Source organism: Prionailurus bengalensis, chromosome F2 (assembly GCF_016509475.1).
Source record: "Prionailurus bengalensis isolate Pbe53 chromosome F2, Fcat_Pben_1.1_paternal_pri, whole genome shotgun sequence".
Classification (NCBI taxonomy): Eukaryota; Metazoa; Chordata; class Mammalia; order Carnivora; family Felidae; genus Prionailurus; species Prionailurus bengalensis.
Genome location: NC_057353.1, coordinates 41,938,336 through 41,962,123, shown reverse-complemented (window position 1 = coordinate 41,962,123; position 23,788 = coordinate 41,938,336). Strand labels below are relative to the sequence as shown.

Below are 23,788 nucleotides of genomic sequence, written 5' to 3'. Positions count from 1 at the left end.
CTGGAAACCACCCGGCGCTGTCGCGACGGGAACGGGAGAAAGACGTAACGATTCAAGATGGCGAAGGACCTGGACGAGCTCTTGGATGAGGTCGAATCCAAGTTTTGCAGACCAGACCCACTCAGACTGGGCATGGTCGAGCGGCCCAGAGGCTGCGTCGGCGGCATCCTCAGCAACGACCGGAACCAAGCCGAAGCGAAAGAAAATCTCAGGTTAACAGGCGGGAGGGGTGAGCTGTCCTGGGTAAAGCCTGCTACACGCCCTAAAGCCGCCCGCTGCCCACGATCTCCAGCTCCTCTCCCTAGTCGGGCCGAGATCCTGAGCTCCCACTCCTAGGGCAGCATACACGTCAACTCCCTGTCCGGGAGGATTTGGGCATTTCTTAGCAAGGACCAGCGATCCCCCCGTGAGAGCCCTCAGCCAGTCTCTTTCACCTAGACAGGTCCCGGGGGCTCAAATGGGGCGGGGGAGTGCGAGGTGCAGCTTTGGGGTCCTCTCCTGAGACCCGCCCTAGAGGACCACTCTGACCAGGGTCTTTGCCTTAGCGTGAGTCCTCATCCCACTGTAAGATTCGTTCGCACAAAGAACCTCAGCCTATCGCCTCTGACCCAATTCCCCAGGCAGAATAATCCTTGGGCCGGTTGTTCGAGAAAACGATTCCGTTCTATACTGTGTCATCATTAGCTAATTTTTTTTAAACTCAGAGAAGTGAGTAATATTAAATTTTGGATAAATAGTTAATTATTGTGAATACAATGTTAGTACAGCCACCTATCTTCTCCCTGTGGCCCCCAGGTAAGGGTCTCAGGGAATCTCAGGCATCCAAATTGAAATTTCAGGAGATTTCTTAAGTATTCTGGGTTTTGATCCTAAAAACTACCTTTCAAATTTGTCCATCTTTTTGATTCTGTATAATCATGAAATAATAAGACTTCTTTTTCCTCAATCCCAAAAAGTCAAAATTTTTGTGTCAGAATGAATATTGCCCTTCAAAGTGATGACCTGGGAATCTCTGTAGTGACTATGTTGGAAATGTTTGTGTAATTACACAGAGGCAGCTTTGGAATAACTCAAGAAAGTCATTCTTGTCAATTTATGACTGAGTCTGTAGTTTGGTTTTGTTTGGCCTTGATGTACAGGTGCATGATTTCCCAGAAGTATTTACCCAACATTGGTACCCAAATTACCCGACCTAACCTCTAGTGACATTTGTTTATAAAAATTGACCCTCAGAAGATAAAAAACATTGAAAAGATTCTAAAGTTCAGAAACAAATTCTAAAAATTAGTTAAGTACTGGGCAGTATTCTGAAAAAACAAATGTAGAGCCAACTAAAATGACTACTTTGAAGGAGCTAATACTTATTTGACTGAACAGTTATGCAAATATCACTCATTAATTTATATATTTTTGCCTTGTATGCTGGAGGTCTTATGTATTCATTCCCAGTACATCCCACCGTCCACATTCCACAGCAATGTTATTTTACAATTTCTTTGGTTCTTTTTGTTCATTCCTTTGGGGGATGGAGAGAATTTATCAAAGAGCTTTCCAAAGCCTTCATCTTAGGAGAGCTAGCATGCGGATGGATAGGATGTCTTGGAGCATGCTGCTCAAAATAGAAAGGGCTGCTGAGGTGGATCCTCTTTAAAAACGGGTCCTTTATGCCTCTCCATGGCCTGTTCTTGCACTACTAAAATCCATCCATAATGTTTCTAGCATCCCATCCCATCTTACTACATCAGATTTTTAAGTAATACTTTTATAAAAGTTGTAGCAAACCAGTACTGCTGTTATTTGTGTGTTAAAACTTTTCATTTGGCCATGTACTTGTAAAGGTAAATTATGCAAAAAACAGCAGCAAAGGCCCTAAACCTAAAACCAAATACAGTCCCTACCTGGTATATGAGGTCAAACATTAAAATTTTATCATGAGCCAAAACTGATACTAAAAATTAGGAACCGGGGCACCTGGGTGGCTCACTCATTGAGTGCCCGACTTCAGCTCAGGTCATGATCTCACAGTCCGTGAGTTTGAGCCCCATGTCAGGCTCTGTGCTGACCGCTCAGAGCCTGGAGCCTGCTTCAGATTCTGTGTCTCCCTCTCTCTCTGTTCCTCTCCTGCTCTCACTCTGTCTCTCACTCTCTCAAAAATAAATAAAATTGTTTTTAAAATGTTTAAAAAAAATTAGGAACCTATTTTTTTATGAATTTGTTAACAGACTACCTGTCAATTGTATAGCAATGTAGCCAGTATCTCTTCCCCTTATAAGAGTTAAAATACTGAAATTGTCTCTTAAAATGATAGCTCCACAAATAATAAATGACCATGCTACATCTGGATACCAGGAACAACTGCTTATGTAAGAGGTCAAAACCTATACAATTTGTTGAAGTATTCAAAATGATAAAGAGAAGGACTGGTTAGTTTAAAAAAAAAAAAACTGGGTTGAACTGCAATAGGACTAAAGTGGTTCAGGATGATACAGATGGGAATATTTACAGATAATATCATAACCTCCTAGATGATAGCTATAATAATAGCCAACATTTATTGAGTCATTTCTATATGCTAAGTGCTTTGTGTGTGTCATATCATTTAATATCCACAACCCTGTGAGGTAAATAATATTATTATCCCCATTTCACTGACCAAACTAAGTAAAAGTTACTTGCCCAAGGTCATATTTCCAGGCCTACCAGGATATTGTAGATCTAGATTTAAGCTTTTATATATACCGTTTACATTTCATTTGGGTCTCAACTGTTTATATGTGTGTGTGTGTGTGTGTGTGTGTGTGTGTGTATATATATATATATATATATATATATATACTTTATATATATACTATATATATAGTATATATATAAATATATATGTATATATATTTTAGAGTATGCCTTTTACTTTTGACAAAAACTGTATCTTTAATCAAGATTAGAATATAAGAAGCCAAGTTGGGGGGGACCAATAAGTGTTTATTAACCTTTGATTAAGATTATTGTATTATAGGAATGCCTCGTGGCTCAGTTGGAAAAGCATGCAACTCTTGATCTTGGGGTCATGAATTCGAGCCCCATGTTGGATGTAGAGATTACTAAAAAAATAAGTAAATGAACTAAAAAAAAGATTACTGTATTATAGCATCAAAAGACCAAAAAAAAGTATCATAGGATCCATTAAAATTTGTATGAGTTCTCACTGAAATAATGGCATTCTTTTCTTCTTTTTTTCATTTCTATAATAAAGCATAGGCAATTGTATGCATCATGAAATGGTATAACAGACCAGAATCTTATGTAAGTGTGGATCCCTAATAGTTCTATTGGGTTCATAAAGTTTGAGTGCATCTGATTCTTGAAATTGTGAATATCCTAAAAACTAAAGGAGGAGAGAATTTCAGGAGAACAACTTAGCAACCTGCTGTCATAAAAGAAATTGAAGGAATTGGTGCCTCACAGCCTTGGGCATTTTCGAAAGATTAAAGGGGGGTGGAACTGAAAGCAGCCATTAAATTTAGTGATGTAGGCAGTGTTGACATTTGAGAGAAAAGTTTCACTACAGTTGAGGGATGTAGAGGCCAGAGATAGTGTATTAAACCTGGAAAAAGTCTTAAATAGTTATCTAGATCTCATTTTTACAGGTAAAATATCTGAGGTTCAGAGAGTTTAAACTAGGTCAGTAGCTCTCAACCAGTGATGATTTTACCACTCAAGGGCATTTGGCAATGTCTTGGCATATTTGTCACAACTGGGGAGGGGTATGCTACTGGCATCTATTGAGTAGAAGTTAGGGATGCTGTAAAACATCCTGCAGTGCACAACAGCCCTGCTTCTACCACCACCACCACCACCACACACACACACACACACACACACACACACACACACCAAAGAATGATGTGGTCCCAAATGTCAGTAGTTCTATGTTTGAGAAACCCTCACCCAGATCACCATCCCATATATTTGTGAGAGAGTAGAAATAATGGATATAGACTTCAGGAGCGAGTGAGAGGGTGGCAGCTCAAGAGAATTTTTGGAGTCCTGTATATACTTGTAAGTCAAGGGAACGAGCCAGTATAGAGTGGAAGAATTTAAGGGTAAAAGTTATAGAGGGAACAACTGAAGAGGCAAAGCCTGGAGATAGATGGAATCAGACATTCAGTGTCTGGATTTTCTTACATTGGGTTAATTACTCCAGGCAATAACAAAGAAGGATTATAATCCTGAAGTTAAGAATTTTCAGGAGCACTTGGGTAGCTCAGTTGCTTGAGCGTCCAACTCCTGATTTCAGCTCAGGTCATGATCCCAAGGTCATGTGATCGAGCCCCACATCAGGCTCTGTGCTGAGTGTGAAACCTGCTGAAGATTCTCTCTCTTAAATAAATAAATAAATAAATAAATAAATAAATAAAAGAATTTTCAGAGTAGATACATTTCTGAAATCAGTCTGACTAAACTTATCTCCTAAAATATACACTTTAATGGTCTAATTAAGTTATGGAGTTGATATAAAGCATCTATAACAAACTCTAAAAAGAGTTCCTCTTGTTTAGCATTAGGTGTGCGGACTGCCCTAGATTGAATTCCAAACCTCTCTTCCCACTAGTTGTATGATATTGGGTGAGTTTCTGAATCTCTCAGTCCCTGCTTCTTCATCTATATAGTATGTATTCAGTAAATGTTAGTTAGCTATTAAAGAGTTTTGTGCAGTAACAGTTCATATCAATAGTCCTGTGATGGCTTTCCCTGCACAAAGTAGAAAGGTAGTTGAGATATTCTGTCAAGTGAATGCTCTTGTTAGATAGATAGATAGATAGATAGATAGATAGATAGATAGATAGATAGATAGATCATTTGATTATATAACATTCAGCTCCTGTAGTTAAGAGATACGGTTATTGACTTACAATGGAACTCTTAGGGAAACAATTAGAAAGACTAATTAAAATTATCTTTGTTTATAATTCTCAGGTTCTACTTATAATTGTACGTATCTTGTGTTCTTTAAATAAGTGGTTGATGTAATTTAGAAAGGTAATGCCCAGCTTTCTCTTGAATATAGCTTTAAATGTTTTATTTTAAGTGTGAAATAGTAAAGTACATATATGAATTTGTACCTGATAAACTGCATCTTTGTGTCAACAGTCTTCAACTATGTCTATAGAAGGAAAATAATTAACATCACATTTATCCTCCTGTTATCAACTCTAATAATAAACCAATTAGACAAAATTCTTCTGATACTGACTGACTTTATCTGCACTTAAGCTTCAGCTGTTTTGTTTTCAGATCAACAGAAACATTTGCAAAAGAAGATGATCTTGACAGTCTTATTAGTGAAATATTTGAAGAGCCCAACTTTGACAAAAAACCTTTTGTAAGTCAAGTATTATAAATGTGCAGTAATTCTTTCATTATTTCAAGACATGTTTAGAATAGTCTGTAAATGTATAGAATGCACAAGTATCTGTAGTCCTTTGAATTCTGAGAAATACAATTATTTTAAAGGAATTATTCTACTCAGAGTTATAGAAAAAATAAAATATTAAAAACTCTCAGTATGTGTTTTGCTGTTCATTTCTCAGCAAGAATGAAACTAGAAAAGCTGTTAGAGCAGAAGTCAGCTCACAGATGAAATAGGTTTCTTACATTTATTTGTATACTCTAAGAATGCTTTTCTAAAAGACTGAAAGCGGGTACCTGGGCATCAGATCCTTGATTTCTGCTCAGGTCATGATCCGGGGTTGTGGGATTGAGCCCCATGTGGAGCCCGCTTAAGATTGTCTGTCTCTCTCCCTCTACCCCTGTCTCCCTGCCCCTCTCCCCTACCCGTGCTCTGTCTCTCTAAAAACAAAATAAAAATAAATAAAAGATTGAAAACAGCTTTAATTATAGAAATATGCTTAATGTTCCAGATGCAATGACATTGCTGTTATCCCATGAACCAATGAGTACATTGTTTGTATTTTAATGTTTGAGTGCTTTTGTATCTATCAACCTTATAAAAAGCTTATAAAATAATATAACTGCCAGCTATATATTTACCACCCATAGTGAACATATCTTAATGTTTTGTCATATTCGCTTCTCTGGATTTATTTTTAAAGAAATAAAAATTATAGTTTAAGAACTCCAAATCCTACTCTACTGCCTTCCTTCCCACAGGTAACCTATCCTTTCCATCTATACTTTTATATTTTAGTTACATACTTATATAATCCTAAACCATTTTAACTGATGTACAATAGTCCATTATGTAATTCTGCCACAGTTTGTTTACCCACTTCCCTGGTAATAGACCTTTAGATTGTGACCAGTTGTTGCATTTAGGAACATTGCTTCTTCAAATAATCTTTGCATGGCTTCTTTTATCCACGTACGAGAGTTTCTCTAGGGTGCACAAACCTAGAGGAGGAATTGCTAGGTCATAAGGTGTGCTTATCTTCAACTTTTCTACCCATTGCCAAACGTTTTCTAAAGTGACTATACCATTTCTATTGTGGCCAGCAGTGGATGAGAGTCTGTATACATTAATTTTTACTGGTTTGGTGAAAATACATTTGTGAAATTTAAGAGAAGGAGGCCAGATGGAAGTCTAAATTACGGGGACCACGAAGGGAAAAAAAATCTAAGAGATAAATATAATACCAGGGCGCTTGGGTGGCTCAGTTAAGCATCTGACTCCTGATTTCAGCTCAGGTCATGATCTCATGGTTCATAAGTTGGAGCCCCACATCAGGCCCTCTGCTATCAGTCACAGAGTCCACTTCAGATCTTCTGTCCCTCTCTCTGCCATTCCCTTGCTTGTGTGCTCACGCTCGCTTGCTTGCTCTCAAAAAATAAACATAAAAAAAAGAAAGAAAAATATATTATCATAGAGGGCTTTTTTAATGTTTATTTATTTTTGAGAGAGCACAAGCTGAGGAAGGAAGAGAAAGGGAGACAGAATCTGAAGCAGCTCCAGGCGCTGAGCTGTCAGTGCAGAGCTCGAACTCACAAACTGTGAGATCATGACCCAGGCCAAAGTCAAAGTCAGACGCTCAACCAACTGAGCCACCCAAGCGCCCCTCAAAGAGGGTTTTTTTTAAAGGGGAAAATTACTAGGCAGTGGTGGTGGTAAGGATAGAGATAAGAGCCACTTTTATTTTTGGTAGCCAGACTAAAAATCAAATGACTAGTATAGAGCTTAAGATCTTTATTTCTCTAAATTTAACATTTTCTGTTCATAAGCAGATGGTAAATTAATAGGCTGATGACCCAGTTGATTAACATATCAACATAGTAAGAATGATGAGTACTCTGCAAACAAGAATGCATCATAAATGCCAAATAGCAATGCTAATTTAATCAATAGTAGGATAAAACTGCATGATGTTCTTGTTACTCAAGGATCTGAACAATTTGTTACTAAGTACCATAGGGCATGTATCTGTGTGTGAGGTACTATCTCTTTATTTCAAGACAGTTCAGAAGGAGACGGAAATACTTCTCTGCTTTGGCTTTAAAATACACTAAATTGAAATAATTTCTACAATTGTGGGTAGGTGAACTTCTTTGCATTTTTTCTGATACTCCCTTTTTTTAGTTATTGTATTCAGTTCTCCAGATCGTGAGGGGAAAAAAACAATCTAAATAAACTTCTGGAGGAGAGCAGATCTATGTAAAACATGGATTGGGTGAGGAAGAGAGGTGTCTTTGAAGAGGTATCTGTCCCCACCTTATTCTTATCTTAGCAGCTCATCTTCCAGAGAAGAGAGCACTGCTTCCTCCCCCATTGCTCACTCCTGTTGAATTTCTGAACTGTTCTCAGACCCACACAAGAAAGCCCAAGAACAACAAATACTGTGCGTGCAAGCCTGGATGGTACATGAAACATGTTCCCCCAAATTAAAAAAAAAAAAGACTCATCCACGTTTTTATCTTTTAGGCATGCATCAAAAATTTTTCCAGTTCTGTTTAACATCAAATAAAAAAAAAAGTGAAACAAAATACTTCTGCCTCCGTTAAATTTCCTCACCTACTAGGTAAAATAAAGTCATGTCTCTGCATAGTTTAAATTGCATTTTCTCCATCTTACTTCCTTTCCTTGGCGGTGGTCCTGGTATGTGGTTGGTTTATGTTGTTTGGTACCATATACCAGTTAACACTTAATAAATGCTTGCTAATAATGATGATGTTATGTAACCATATAGGAACTACTGTATGGTTGTAACTAGGTAGTTCTACAATTTCCTTGAATGTCTATTGGTTGGTACCATTCCATTTGATCAAAATTAATATTTCTGAAGTTACCCAGGAGTTTGGTTAGTTTATTTTCAGTTCAGGTGAGTACCATTTACAGCCTTTAAAAATGAGTCTGAGGTTTTTTTTCCTCCTCAATTGAATTTTTCCAGGATGAAGTTTTAAATAGCAGGTCCTTCATATTAAATCATTGAACTTAGTATTAACTGAAGAGTTATAAAGTGACTCTAAATCTTAGCATGCTAATAATGGCAGTATATCAGTTTCCTAGACTAAAAGCTGAGTAATTTACAAATTCCTTAGGGAGGTCTACTTCCCTTTTGCCTTTAAAAGGTTTTGATCATTGTTTTTATTTCAGTAACTTTAAAATTATACAAAATTTGTATTTAAGTCATTTAAAAAATATTCTTGTTATAAAATAAAGAATATTAGATTTTATGTTAGAATTCTTCAAGTTACCCTTGGCCTTTATTGTTTTGTTTTTTTAACAGAAATTAAAATCTAAATCTTCAGGTAACACATCTGTCAGAGCTCCCATTCAAGGCCTTGGTAAAAGGTAAGTTGAGATTGCTTTAGTGAATTATACACACTAGTGAGCAAACACTATGAGCATAGTCTAGTAGATTTTGTAACCATTTAAACAACAGTGACATTGAACAACAAAGCACTGGTTGGTTTTCAAGAGAAAGACCAATAGCAATATCTTCGGTGTTCTTACGGTCTGTGACCCCACAGTGTAAAAGAACTTGAATGGAAGATTATTGCATTGTAAATAATTTTCTGCCACATGAAAAAAAAATAAGTGTGAACAGTTCCTCAAAATTAATGTTCTGTTATATTCTTCAGTGTTTACTTTGTCCCTTATATTATTTGGCAAACACATTTTTCTGTGACTCATTTTAACTCCTTGAGTGTTCCGGAATGTACAGGTTATATCCAATAACACAATGATTCTGGAATAAATACCTCTTCTTTGAAAATTAGCCTGATCAGCAAAATATACTGTTTGATTACAAGTATATAGAGTCAATGAGGCCAAACTCACTTCTCATGTTTTTTTATTGTAATTTTTTCTCCCATCTATTGAACACGTCTAGCTGCAGCCCAGTGTACCTTGGTGGAAGCACTGCTCCATGTGGAATTGGAACAAATACTTCACAGAGGTAGGAGGTCAGAAATAGATTATCTTTCTTAACTAGGTTTTTCCCAGTTGATACCCTGTCCTTAAAATGTAGCTCTTATCATCTTGGCATCCATCTGTTTTGTAATGAGAGGTGTATTTTATTAGCCAGGTTAAGAACACTATACTGAAATGTTTGTTATTCTGGGCGATAGCTGATGAAAGCTGTGATGTTGGGTGTGTGCTGTTCATTGTGTTGATGCCCATTTCTAAGCCCCACGTGAAGTGCCTGGTTCATTCCCATCCAAGTCTGCTTTCCACAGGACACCAAGAGAGAGCTTCTGCCTTGCCATTTTTCCCTTCTGGGCAGTAGAAGCCAGTGGATGAGACAGGCAAATGTGGCCGTGCAGCTACATGATGTGTTACCCACTGTCTTGGCCAAACAGCATAAGAAAGCTGGGTCTTCAGTACCCAGAAAGTTCTCAAACATAGTCACTTGATTTTACATGCCTAAAAAGCAGAAACCCTCCTTTATTTGTCTCTTCCCCACCCCTTACACCCACTGTCTCATTCATGACTTCTTTCAGGACAGTCTTATGGTCCTGATACCACCCACCCCATTACTGCTAGAATAGTCCATTATTATTGTCATAATGTAGGGAAACAAATTGGTTTAAGCATATCTTTCTGTTGTCCTGAGACTGTTGATTCTGTTTTTGCAGAGGCCTGTTTGTCTAGGTTATTATATTTTGTCTAGTCGTTTCTAAAACACTTTTCTACTTTCTGTTAATTTTTTAAGAAAGAAAAGAATGAGATATATAATTGCATGTTGACCACATTTTAGGAGGAATAATGGTTATACTGAATAATAGAAGTGGGATCTAAAACGTCATTGTAGGAGGGTTTGTAGTGGTGCTGGCCTAGATCCTAGGAAGCCTAGAAAGAAAGGCCATGGGACTGAAGGGAGGTTGGGAGTGTGGGGAACCCTGTATTGGAAACAACAGGCAGCAGAATGGCTCAGATGGGCTACTAGAAGTCCCCCAGGGTGCTGTCTGCTGTAAGGGCTGTAAATAACAATAGCACTTGAATCATTGTGCGTTGAGGGCCATCTATTCAAAGAATTAGAAACACAAGCTGGCCCTCACAGAAGAGTACAGTCTGCTTGCTGGCAGTCCTTACTTACCCATGTGGAGCCACTGGGACTTGTCTCCATGTTTCCAGACCACACCCCCTCCAACCCCAGCTTCTCTCAGATCACCTAGGAACTGCAGTAGTTTCCCCGTTACCACCCACTCCTTCTTCTCTAGCTTCGCCCATATATAACATGAAGGATAATATCCCTAACATATTCTTTTGAGCACATCTCCCCTGTTCAGAGGGAAAATGAAAGCTACCATTCATCTCACATTAACTCTAGAGTCATTATTTGCTTTGCCAGATCGTGTTCTTCCTGGCTTCACCTCCAGTGAAAGCCGGGTTAGGATACTTCACTTCCACCAGAACATTTGTTATCCTCTACTTTCCACTTACATTTTTCTGCCTCTGAATGTTTTTCACATTTATTCCTTTTTCTAGAATGGCTGTCCTTTCTAATGTATGTCCTTGCTGTCTTTGCTTATCTACAAATTTTTTTCTCATTCTCATTCTATTTGAGCTTCTTTTTTCTTTTCTTTATATGATATTCTTAAAATGCCCAGCATGTCCCAGCCCTTATACTAAATACTAGATGCCAAAAATAATAAATAAATACATACATACATACATACATACATACATACAACCCTATCCAGGAGAGGAACTGGTAAAGAAGCAAATGATGACCCCTGCAGAGCATGAAGAGAAAGGGCCCTGATGGTAGAATGCCTGAGTTCAGATCCTTCACTGTGCCACTTGCGAGATGGGAAGCCTTGAGAGAAGGGATCTATCTTCTAAAACTTCATTTTCCTCACCTGTAAAAACTGAACATACTCCATGGAGATATCGTGAGGATTAAATGCAATGGTACATTAGAGTATGCCGATGGTGCAAAACATAGCTAAGATACTTTGAGTAATAGTTTGCAATTATTTGTGGGTCTTTCTCAAATGGCAGTGCTGCTAGTCCTATATTCTCCTACTACTTTTCCATTTTATCTCAGGAAATATGTATCAGTGTTTACTTACAGGTGTCTTCTGATTTTACAAATGGTCTCTAAGATAATACATTCTGGTTCACTTCCAAAAAGTAAATATTTCATGAAGATTTTCTTTTATATGGTGTTTTTTACATGTACTTTGGTTCTAGCACAGAAGAGTCTTGCTCCAGATGGAATTTAAGTAGACAAAAGAACAGCCTATTTTTATACCTGGGGGATCCTATTAGATAATATTGACCCATGAGCATGCCAATATCTATCAAACCCCTTCCTACTTTCTGCACAGCTACAAAAGGAAAAAACACATACTGTTATCATATATATGCATAGATAAATGTTTATATTCATGGATCTTTTCTTCCTTACCATTACAAAGATACCCTCATAGACCATCCTCTTCATAACACAGATCTATACCCACAGGAGGGGAAGGATAGACCTGTTCATATGCATGTAAAACATTTTATGTGTGAAGTACTTTATGCTGTCCAGAGCACTGTTTTAAATATGCTTATTGGTTCAACTCCACAGGAAAAAAACCAGGATCCAAATAGAGCAAGATTTTTTAACCCCATTTTATAAATAAGGAAATTGAGACACTGGTGTCAAATTCATTGAACACATATTAGCCACCTGTTTACTAGGTCCTAGGTTGTCAATGATAAATAAATGCACACTTCTCTGCTCTCAGTGAGTTATCAGTCTAGATAAGGAGAGAGACTTTAAATAGGTAATTCCACAAATAAGTATTTAATTTCCATATAATACATAATTTGAAGGGAAAGTGCAGGGTACTATAAGCGTAGATAATTAGCACCCAGTTAATAGGAAGGGTTAGAGAATGCTTCCCTAAGCAAATAACATTTAACCAGACTACAGCATGAAAAATGAATTAGCAAAGAGAGGACCATTAGAGCCAGAGGGCACATGGTGTTAGATGATCCCTGAGCTGGGAAGGAGTTTTGGAGTAGCACAGGACAGCCAGGTGAGCTGGAGCATAGTGAGTGGGGGAGAGAATGGCTCTTGATGGGGCTGGCAAGGTAGTTGAGGGACATTTTTGTTTGGGGTCCTGTAGCCCTCTGGAGGATTTTAGAAAATGTATTGATATATGCAGTGGAAGCCATTAGTTGTTTTGTTTGTTTGGGGAAGGGAGGACTGGATTTTGTTTTTAGCAGATGGAGTGACAATCATACTTGTATTGATAAAGGAAGTCATTTTGGCTGCTGAATGGAACATAGATAAGAAGTTGGAGGGACAAGACTGGTGAGGACACAGGGAGACCAGTCAGCAGGTAGTAGTTATGGTGCTCCAGGAAAGAGACAGTGATGGTAGCTGTAACCTGAGTGGTGACAGTAGCTGTAGGGAAAAGGTGTCATGTCTATGCTATTTAGAATCTAGAACTGACAGAACTCAGTGTTTAAATGGCTATGGGAATTAAGAGAGAACATTGTCAAGAATGACACCCCAAGTAATGCGCCTTGCCAAGGTCACAAAAATTATTACAAATCGAGGACTCAAATATGTAACGTGTTCTTGGCCTATGATGCTTTCTAGTATACCAGTTTGCAGCAGACCATGTAATATATGCAAAAGGGATGAATCTTAGATGTTTTTTCTATTGCTGCTACTGTCATTTTCCAACTGCCAAACATCAAGGCTTCCTAGTCCACTGTGCATATCTGACAGGATTTAACTGAGAACCAGCGTCTAAGCAGAAGACTATATTGGACTGTATTTTGGGTATTCCCATCATGAACATCTTTAAAATTGTAAAGATTATACTTACTAGCTGGACAAAAGGACAAAGCTGATGGTGACAACTTGGTATTTGAGTTCCCTCCACATTTTGGAGGAAGAATCCTGACAATTTATCTTTCATTGGAATCATGCCTTTTTTTTTTTTTTTAGAGGTGCTCTAATATGTACATAGTTATGAGAGAGAAATGTATTTAAGCCCTAAAAATAAGCACTTATTTACATGCCAAGGGCATAAAGGAAATTGAGTCTAATTTTCCATATGTTTTATTTGTCTGATTTCTAGCTGGAGCTCTGGTTTGGGAGTAATGCTGAATGAATTTAGAGTGTGAAGATTTGAGTCTTTTACCCAGTTGGTGGAAAGGAGAAAGAGTAGTAGCAGGAAGCATGGTGGCATTAGTAAAGTATAGATAAAACCAAAGTGTTATTTTCAAGCCAGATCGAATTTTACTCTCCTATTTTTTAAACTACTTTTAAGACTGGATTATTTCATAGGCTGCTACTAATTATGATCTAATAGAGTGAATCGTAGCAGCAGAATGATTTCTTAGCTGCAAGTTAGTTTTATTTTTCTCACAGGGCAGTGTTTGTAGGAAAATGTGGTAGTGTGAGTAGATTTGAATAAACTACTAAATTTTAAATTAAATTAAAAAGCTATATTTAACATTATGGTTGAGATTTTACACATACAAAATGTCAGGAGATTCTAAATTATAGTTCCCGCAACAGCAATAATTTAGCCAAATTGCACATATGTATTAAGGCATTAAAGTTAACACTCTGTGCAATCATGTAATAAACTACATATGCATAAGAAAGCAAGTTACGGCAGCTTTGGGAATCATCATTTTGCATTTCCTGACTTGTACGTTCAAACTCCAAGTTCAAATACGTACGAATGTAATTGTGTTAAATTTCCATATGTACAAATACAACCCTATAAATTGTTAACAGTTTGAAAGAAAATACAGAATTGTTTATGAAACTTGTATAGATTTTGAGTGTTTATTTTTTTATGAGTAATCATTTTTAAAATAAAAGCATTTATTTTCAAAGAAATTGTCAGCACAAAAAATATTCGCAATTTTGAAGTTACCATATCTGAATTTTAGAGAGAAGTGAAAAATATATATAATGATGGGGTTTTTTTTATTATTTTTTAATTGCAGATGTCTTGAATGCTTATTTTAAAAAATAAAAACGAAATTTAAAAATGTATGAAGAGAAAGGTAATAATCTTCTCTCCCCTCCATTCCCACTACCCCTGAGGCAGCCAGTGTTAGTCACATAGTATATAACCTTCCACACTTTTCTCCATGTTCTTCCAAACCTGCAAACACCTATACAGGAAATTTTTTCAGTTGTTTTTACAAAAATAGGATCATGCCATATATGTTAACTGTGCACCTTACTTTAGACATCCCTCTAGGTCAATAGATAAATCTAATTCTCTTTATCATCCAGCTACCTAATATTCCATAGTATAAATATATTTCATGTTGTTCAGTCTTTTCCCTTTTTAATAAGTATCCAGGTGCTATCCTGTTTTTGCCACTTCAGCAGTGCTGCAGTTCAGTACAGATTCCCGATAAATGCTTATATACTGATGTTTTTGTTTATATGTAATAGGTGCCCAAAAATGGGATTGCTAGTGCAACAGCTAGCGGTAATTTTGATTTTAAGATAGTGCTAAGATTTTTCCCAAAAGGTTATAGCAATTTACATACCCACCAGGAATGTCTGAAAGTGCTAGATTAAAACATTTATTTGTGGTTGCTTTAAATTTTAATTATGTTATTTTTTAACTATTTAACAAACACTATGCCAGGCACTGTTACTAGCACTTTACCGGTATTAACTCATTAGGTCCCAATAATAATTCTAGGAGGTATAGAAGTATTCTTATTACCCCCATTTTATAGATGGGAAACTGAGTCACAATGAAGTTTTTTGACTACAGCTAGTAAATAGTAGAATCACATTTGAAGCTAGGCAGTCTATCTCCACGTCTATACTATGATGCCTGAATTAGAGAGATTGAATTTTTTTTAAGGGTTTTTTGTTGTTGTTGTTGTCACTTGTAAGCACTCTTTTATAGCGTTAAGTATTCAGCAATGTGTTGAAAATATTTTCTTCCACTCTGTCACCACTGGTCTTTTCACTTTGTTTTTGGTATCTTAAAGCCTCTTTTTATTTCCTTTTAATTTTTAGATGATCAAATGTGTATCTACATTGATTCTAGTTTGTTTAATTTTTTTTTAATGTTTATTTATTTTTAAGAGAGAGAGAGAGAGAATGAATGAGCGGGGGAGGGGCAGAGAGAGAGGGAGACACAGAATCCAAAGCAGGCTCCAGGCTCCAAGCTGTCAGCACAGAGCCCGACTCGGGGCTCGAACCCACAAAGGCGTGAGGTCATGCCCTGAGCTGAAGTATGGCGCTTAACCAACTGAGCCACACAGGCACCCCGTACATTGATTCTAGTTTTTAAATACTTCAAACAGTGGAGGAAATGTCTTCTTTTTTAAAGTAAATCACAGTCACTATACAAATCAAATTGTTTGCAGCAGCAGTTCATAAGTATTTCCACATATTGTCATTTTACTCCTAAACTTACTGTGTAGTATGAGTTTTGAGAAACATGTGACATTTCAATTCCTCACATTTTCAGTAAGTACCTAGTACCTGTTAAGTGTCATTCCAGCCATTCTGCCCTCTTTCTCCTGTATCATCAGTGTTTCTCTTTTCTCTGCGTCTTTACCATCAACATAAAAATACGCTTTTTTTCCTGGCTTCTTAAATATAACCTTCTCTTAACCCGTTTTATTAACCACCTCTCACTCCCTTTAAAGAACCTGCTCAGATGTACTTCTCAGTGAGGCCTGTGCAGACTACTTAAAATTGCAATCCACTCCCTCCCGATACTCCCAATTTTATTTACTCTACTTATCATTTCAAAAACTGGAAGCACTTTTCACCTTCTAACATACTATATTATTTAGTTATTATGAGTATTGTTTATTTCTTCTCTCATTAGAATCTAAGCTCCATGAAGACAGAGTGTTACCAGCACATAGTATTCTTTGGGTAAATATCTTTTAAGTGACTGAATGAATACATTAATGCCAAATAGTGGGGCAACTGAAGCAAGTAAGATACTGTCCCAGCATTTAAGTAGCTTATGGGGTGATAGATTCATTTCCATATAATGTGGCAAATTCTGTGATAGGGGCGCCCCTGGAATTTTCAATAGGAAGGGAAGCAACTTAAAGAAGTTATCCTAAGTGAAGATCTCCCTCAGACACAATTTGAAAACCACTGAACTAAAAGATCTGCACATCCCTTTTGTCTGTCTTATATCTGTACAGTATGCATGTGTGTGTGTGTATCAGTATGTAAGATCTTAGTAAAATATGTAGGTTTGTACAGAAATCAAACCTGCAAGTTTGTGCAGAAATTTAACCTGAAAATTTTTACCTGAAAAATAATCAGTCCTTTAGTTAAAAAATAAGATGTAATCACATTAATCTTTACTTTTCTGTTGTTTACTCAGTCATCTCTAATATGTGGTGTATCCTATTAATAAATCACCAGAATTCCCTATTTAATTTTACCAGTAATCTTTAACGTACTGTTCTTTTTCTCTGAACAGAGCTTGTGACCATCTGCGTTGTGTAGCATGTGATTTCTGGGTAGTAAGCTACGACGACTTTATGTGGGACAAATCATGCGATTATCTGTTTTTCAGGTATGTTTCCAGAGAACTTCCCTCTGTGAAAAAACGTACCAGTATACCTTTTTATTTCTTATTTTGCTCTAATGTCTCTTGGTGGACTTGGCAAGATCATGTAGCCTCCACCTCTTGACCATTTCATCTCTCCATCTGCTGTCAGGCTATGTGACGATTTGTTACTTCTGGCAGGAGTGTAGAAAGAGCCTCCTCACTGATTTTTCTGCCTACCTTCTCTTCTTTCTGACCACCCTTTCCTTGCTGAGAATTAAAGCATAACTCTGAGGGTGCCATTCTCTTGCCCAAAAGTCTTCTGCTTATGGAAGCATGTCCAGGTTCCTTAGTACAGAGCAAGACCCTTCACAAGCCAGCCCCCATCTGTCTGTCATCCACCTTGTCCTTCCCCAGTTTACTTCTCACCTTCACAAGATTTTTGCTGCGTCAGAGTACTCAGTACTGCCATTTCTTCGGACAGTGCAAGCTCTTCCCGTCCTGGGACACCTTCCCACCATCCCACCATTTATCTACTTAAACCTGAACTGCCCCTCAGGGTACAGTTCATTGCGTGTCTTCCATGATTCCCTCACCACTCCTGTCAACTTGGAAGTAATTTCGTTTTTTCCTGTGTCTCCACAGCACTTTGTACCTATCATAGCACTCACTGGAATAGAAGATTGAAAATCTTAGTTGGTATACGTCTGCCTTCCTCCTTGTGCTCAGGATAGTGTCTTACTCATATTTTGCAGTTTGCACATTCTTTTTTTTTTTTTAATGTTTATTTACTTTTGAGAGAGAGAGTGCACTGGTGCGAGTGGCAGACTCTTTTCAGAGAGAGAGAGTGCACTGGTGTGAGTGGCAGAAGGGCAGAGAGAGAGAATCCCAAGCAGGCTCCTTGCTGTCAGCACAGAGCCCGATACGGGGCTCAAACTCATGAACCGTGAAATCATGACCTGAGCTGAAATCAAGTCAAACCCTTAACCGACTGAGCCACCCAGGTGCCCCACAGTGTGTAAATTCTTGAATACTTACACCATACCTAACATTTTTAAGATGATGTAAGTTATAAAAATGTATCTGAATTGTACTTCACATTTTCAAATAAAAATTAAGAGCTAAAAACTAATAAAAGCGCATAAGGCATGCATTTTGCACCCCCTCTCCCCCGCCCAAACCTGGGCCTGAATAAGAATTGTATTTTCTGATACAAGTAATCAGAATATATTGCAGCTGTCTCCAGTAGTGAAGAGAAGGAAAAAGGTGAGAGTTTCTTCTGCACCTCTTTTGGCAGCCATTCTCATGTAAATCCATAGGAATCTTCTCTACTTGAATTATTTTTAAACTGTCTCACATCAAACCGCTTTCAAAATCTTATGAAAACTGTGAATCCGCTTCACAAAACTTCAAATATACAAGTACATGGAAAAATTACAGTTTGAGAGGTTTCACATTTCCCAACCCAAATAAAGCCTAGTGAAGTCCCCAAATCCCAGATCAGGTTAGCCCACTTGTTAATTCTAGAGTTGGAAAACTTAGCTTGTGATTTCAGATCCGTTTTGCCATTTCTGACTTTTCTCAATCCTCTGCTCTATACTAATTTCCGGTTAATGTAATGAGTGGTCAGTAACCCCCATATGTCACCAGTATAAACCATAAATTTTTATAAAACTAGTGTAGAATAATAGAATGCATGTAGTATCAATGCTGGGATGAGCCCTCTGTGACTGAGTAGAGGGAGGTAAAATAGTGATGTATTCAGGGGGAAAGCTAGGAAATGGAAGATTTTTCACATTTGATGGCCTAGCTGTCTGAATGGGGATGTGATCTACAGAAAGTAAAGGACTGGAGGGAAGATGAAACATTTGAGGAGGGTAAGGAATCACAGCTGAAGAAAAGCACAAGTAGGTGGTCACCAAAGAAGGCAAGTTAAAACGTTTGCAGGATGCCGTTAATTGCCTGACAACACAGGGAACCATTTATAGTGGTGTCAGTCTGTACCTTGGTTTGTTTTATTGTCCTTATTTTATAGATGAGAGAAATAGTGTATTCTAGCTTTGACAAGTTCTGGAATTTTCAAAGAGAAGTATAAGCTCTACTTGATCATCCTGCCATAATAGCTAAATAAAGTGCTTGTGTTTTTCTACTAAATCATTTTCTTTACAGAAAATTATATTTCTAAGCTTTTTTTTTATTTCTTTATTTTGAGAAAGAGAGAGAGAGAACAAGTGGAGGAGGAGCAGAGAGAGAAGGAGACAGAGGATCCAAAGCAGGCTCTGTGCTGACAGCAGAGAGCCCAACGTAGGGCTCAAACTCGCAAACCATAAGATCATGACCTGAGCCAAAGTTGAATGCTTATAACTGACTGAGCCCCCCCAACAGGGATCCCTCTAAGCTTTTAAGATATGTGCTTCCTTAAAAAAAATTCGGAATACATTAATTAGTTTCCTGGCTATTCATGACTCCTGCTCATAAAATCTCCAGTTAAGGATTCAGTCAAGTATCAAATGTTAAATTTGTCACAATATATTACAGCTTGAATAAAGAACTTTTTTTTCTTCATTTAACCACTTAGTTTTCATTAAACACAGTTTTGTGGAGTTTTTTCCCTTCTGATAAAACTTAGATTATTCATTTTTTCCCCTAGTTTGCTGTAACACTTACCTAGTCAAAGTGTCAGTTTTCTGAAAACAAAGTTGGCCAGGAAAATCTCTGAGATTTTGTTAGGTTCAAACCTAAATTATGCCTGGGTTTAGTACAATACAGTACTGAGTATGGTGCCCACTGGCCACCAGAGGGCACTTTGTAGCCTGCCTTCCATTGCAGTGACCTCAAAGGTAATAGCACTTTTTGTCTCTTTTTTTAATATTTATACTGTGTTTCATAATTTTGCTTTGTACTTTTTCATCACTTCATTTTGAATTTTTCCTTTTTTTCTGTTACATAAATTTGATACATTGATTATCATGAAAACCATAATTGATTTTCAGTTAATTAAACTTAAATTAACTTCTTTTTTTTTTTATAGTAGCATCAAGTCAGATAGTTATCACTTTTTATAATGGTCCTGCCCATTGATTTAATTGTTTTAACATTACTGACAGGGGCTCCTGGATGGCTCAGTCAGTTAAGCATGCGACTTTGGCTCAGGTCATGATCTCACAATTTGTGAGTTCGAGCCCCATGTCAGGCTCTGTGCTGACAGCTCAGAGCCTGGAGCCTGCTTCAGGTTCTGTGTCTCCCTCTCTCTCTGCTCCTCCCCCAGCTCATGCTCTATCTCTCTGCCTCTCTCAAAAATGAATAAACATTAATGCAGCATAGACATTTATTCTGTTGCTAATAGTATATCTTTCTGATAAATGAAAGATACAGTATTAGTTCAACAAATAGAAAAAGCAGGCACTTTTTCTCTATTAATGAAAAATTGCTATAGTTAACCCATCAGAAGCCTATTGTCTTTATGCCTCTTATGTGCCTTCCACTGACCATATTGCAGGCTTTTAAAAATATGGTATAGGTGAGTATTTGAGGTAGGAGATGAACCACCATCCCTCCTACTCTCTTCTCATATCATGTCATCTCTGATAAGACAAAGCCACTATGCTAAAATCTTCATTTTTTATTAATAGGAACAACATGCCAGAATTCCACAAATTAAGAACAAAGTTGGTAAAGAAGAAAGGAACACGGGCATATGCCTGCCAGTGCAGCTGGAGAACTATTGAAGAACTGACTGACCTTCAGACTGAACATCAGCTTCGTTGGGTTTGTGGTAAACATTAAGAATGCAAACTTTTTGTGTTTAAACAAATGTATCCGTGAGAGCAATCTCCACTAATCATCATCATATTTAGGTAAAGGTACATAGCAGTATCATGCCCTTTGGAAAAAGACAGGAAATTTCATTTAATAGCTATACAGCACAGATTTTCAAAGACCAAATGGACTTGAGAAGATAATGTGTCCAATAATTTTGGAGTTATTTCTTTTCGATATATGGGCATTTTACTTAGTAAATAAGATAGCAGTTCATCCAAATTCTTTGCTAACCTATCTCCTGTTAAATGGAAGTTTAATTATGACGTTTTATACAAACATATAGCCATTCATTAGCAACTGCAGTATTAGTCACTGCTAATACATTTAGCTAAATATTCCTCACGTATAATATTTAAAGGGGATAAAGCCAGCCAGTGTAGAGAGGTCACTGAGGGGTGTATACATCATCTCCTCCGGTCAAATCTATTGTTGCCAAAAATCATAATTTATACATGGCAGAAACCATGTGATCAGTGGCTCACTGAAGGATTTTTAGGAGTACTGGTATGCTGTAAATGAAAACACTGCCTATATCTGACCTTACCTCAACAACTCACAGTGATATGCATAATAATGATAAATATGTATTACTAGTTTTAACTTATTTCTTCTTTTTTTGATTTAGATATCAAAAGTTACTTAGTTTGCTATTTTAACAAATAATCCATTTATATATAAAAAAAATTTTTTTTGATGCACCTAAAATCACAAGGAAAAATCCTAATACAGATAGATCATTGTTAGATTTTTTCCAAGTACTTTCTAGCCTTCAGTGCCTAAAATTCCATCAAGTGAACATCAAGTAAGATATTTTCTCAGGCAGCCTGTTGATTTTTTGGTAGGATTAGGTTAATACATTATTTACTACAGGAGTGCATGAAAGAGAAATAAAGCATAATTGAACCAACAGGTGATCTGTTAGGCTTCTCCTTTACATCACTGAGACTTGAGAAACCCTACAATAGCAGCCCATTCAGGAAGTCAGTTACCTAAAAACTATCAGTTCCCAGCACCATCAAGAAATTTTGGGGGCTTTCCAATCTACCATAAGCTCTTTGTTGCATGTGTCTAAGATATCATTCAAATGTATGACACAAGGTATGCTGAAAGAGAGTAATTGAAGCAAAGTTGTGATTGCTTAGTCTTAAGCTGAATCCATTCCAGTCACCTGATTCAAGTAAGAAGAAGGATCGGCCATTAAAATCCTTTTCCTAGCCGTGACACATTTACTTACCTGTAAAACTTACTCTAGTAGGTCTAGCATTGCAACGGAACTCATAGTGGCAGATGCTTACATTTTTGTATTGACAATGTATACAGACCTTACTTACTTTATTTTTGAATAAAAAGTTTTTACTCCCTAAAATTTTATCTGTGTGTAATTATATGAGAAACAAGGGGATTTGATTGAGAAACCATTGGTCATAATGATGACATTTTCTTTATATTCAAATGTGCAAATTTACTAAATCATTAATTTGAAAATTTTTTTCTTTTTTATTGTTTCATACCTATTCTATATCCTAGATACATTGCTCATGTTTGGCATTCCATAACATAATTCCCCAATGTCAGAAATATATATATGAGCTCACATTGTTGTTGGCAGTTGTACAATCTGTAATCTAAAATGTAGAAAGAATATTATGTTTGTATACTGATGGATAAATAATTTAAGCCAAAATGCAACTATTTTAGTAACAATGCATAAGAAAAGTATAGTTTCTGATAAGTTATAATTTTAAAATTTAAAGTCTATAAAACTTTCAAGATGTTTTGCCTATTTGTTTTCAATATTTCTCATTTTCTACTTTAGCAATTACCTATTTTTTGTCAAGCTAGGTAGCTACTTTCCTTGAGCTGTATTATACTCTCAGATCCTTATCCTGCCTAGAATAATAAGTAAATAATAAATCCTGCCTATAAATAATAAATAGCTTTATTCTGTATTTAGTTGTTTTATTTTATAGTAAAATATTCATATGAGGATTAATTTGAAATAATTTCGGTAATTTCTTTTAAAATGATAACAAGAGTTTCAAACCATCCAGTTGATCAGAGAATTTATTTATTTACATTGGAGAAGAGAAACATGCCATAAGTTTAAGTGTGTGTGTGTACATGTATGATAAAAGAGCAGTGGTATTTTTTTTTCTAATGTGAAAAAGAGTCTCACTTCACGGGACCAATTTTTTTGTTTCATATATCAGTAATCTCCACGTTTTGATATAAAAACTTCCTGTTTCTTTATCAAGTGCCATGGCAACATCATCGAAAATACTTAGAGGTAAACTGTGAGCCATAACGTTGGAACAGACAAAAACAACTCATGTAGCTCCTTTTTCACCTATGTATTCTATGATTTTCATTTATTTATTTATCTATTTTTAAGAGAGAAAGAGTGATCAGGGGAGAGAGGCAGAGGGAGAGAGAGAATCTTAAGCAGGCTCCATGCTCAGCAAGGAGCCCAACACGGGACTCGATCTTACAACACTGGGATCATGACCTGGGGCGAAACCAAGAGCCAGACACTCAACTGAGTGAACCACCCAGGTGCCCCTTCTATGATTTTCTTATTAATCAATGGTCTAATCTGTCCTTCTGTCAATAGAGAATCCACAATAGACCAACCTGGGAGATACGCAGAGAGCTCAGGTTTGGTTGTAAGGATCTTCTCAGTGAGACTCTTACACGTTTGTGCTTTTCTTCAGTGTTTACCGTGCCTTTGGGCAGCATTTTGTCATCCTCACGGTAATCCAAGTTTCCTTTTTCATAGTATATCATCACTGACTTCATCCTCAAATTTGTTTGAGACACCATCTATGGGGAGTTTCTCTCCCTTCACAGAATTAGACTGACCAGACTGTTGGAAGTACCCCATTTGAGACTTAGCCCTACTCATGGGTACCTGTCTGGCTCAGTTGGGTAGGCATCCGACTTCAGCTCATTTCATTATCTCATGGTTTGTGAGTTTGAGCCCCGCGTGGGGCTCTGT

General features: G+C 37.1%; 1 protein-coding gene across 2 annotated transcripts; it reads left to right on the top strand.

Annotated features, from left to right (window-relative positions):
• CFAP418 (cilia and flagella associated protein 418) lies at positions 1 to 22,742 on the top strand. Of its 2 annotated transcripts, XM_043601417.1 has the most exons (6): positions 19 to 212; positions 5,293 to 5,380; positions 8,736 to 8,800; positions 9,342 to 9,407; positions 16,903 to 16,998; positions 20,604 to 22,742. In XM_043601417.1, the coding sequence occupies exons 1-6, from the start codon at positions 58 to 60 to the stop codon at positions 20,755 to 20,757; spliced, it is 624 nt and encodes a 207-aa protein (XP_043457352.1). In that variant the 5' UTR covers positions 19 to 57; the 3' UTR covers positions 20,758 to 22,742. The 2 variants fall into 2 exon arrangements, with proteins under 2 accessions (XP_043457353.1, XP_043457352.1); XM_043601418.1 differs by lacking the exon at positions 16,903 to 16,998 and having other exon boundaries at positions 1 to 212.
• The last annotated feature ends 1,046 nt before the right edge of the window (positions 22,743 to 23,788 follow it).

What these genes read in the sequence shown, in the direction of transcription:
- CFAP418 (XM_043601417.1), top strand. Translation starts at nt 58, where the DNA reads ATGGCGAAGGACCTGGACGAGCTCTTGGATGAGGTCGAATCCAAGTTT. An exon ending in GAAGCGAAAGAAAATCTCAG is followed by an intron (nt 213 to 5,292) that starts GTTAACAGGCGG and finishes TTTTGTTTTCAG; the next exon opens with ATCAACAGAAACATTTGCAA. An exon ending in GGAACAAATACTTCACAGAG is followed by an intron (nt 9,408 to 16,902) that starts GTAGGAGGTCAG and finishes TTCTCTGAACAG; the next exon opens with AGCTTGTGACCATCTGCGTT.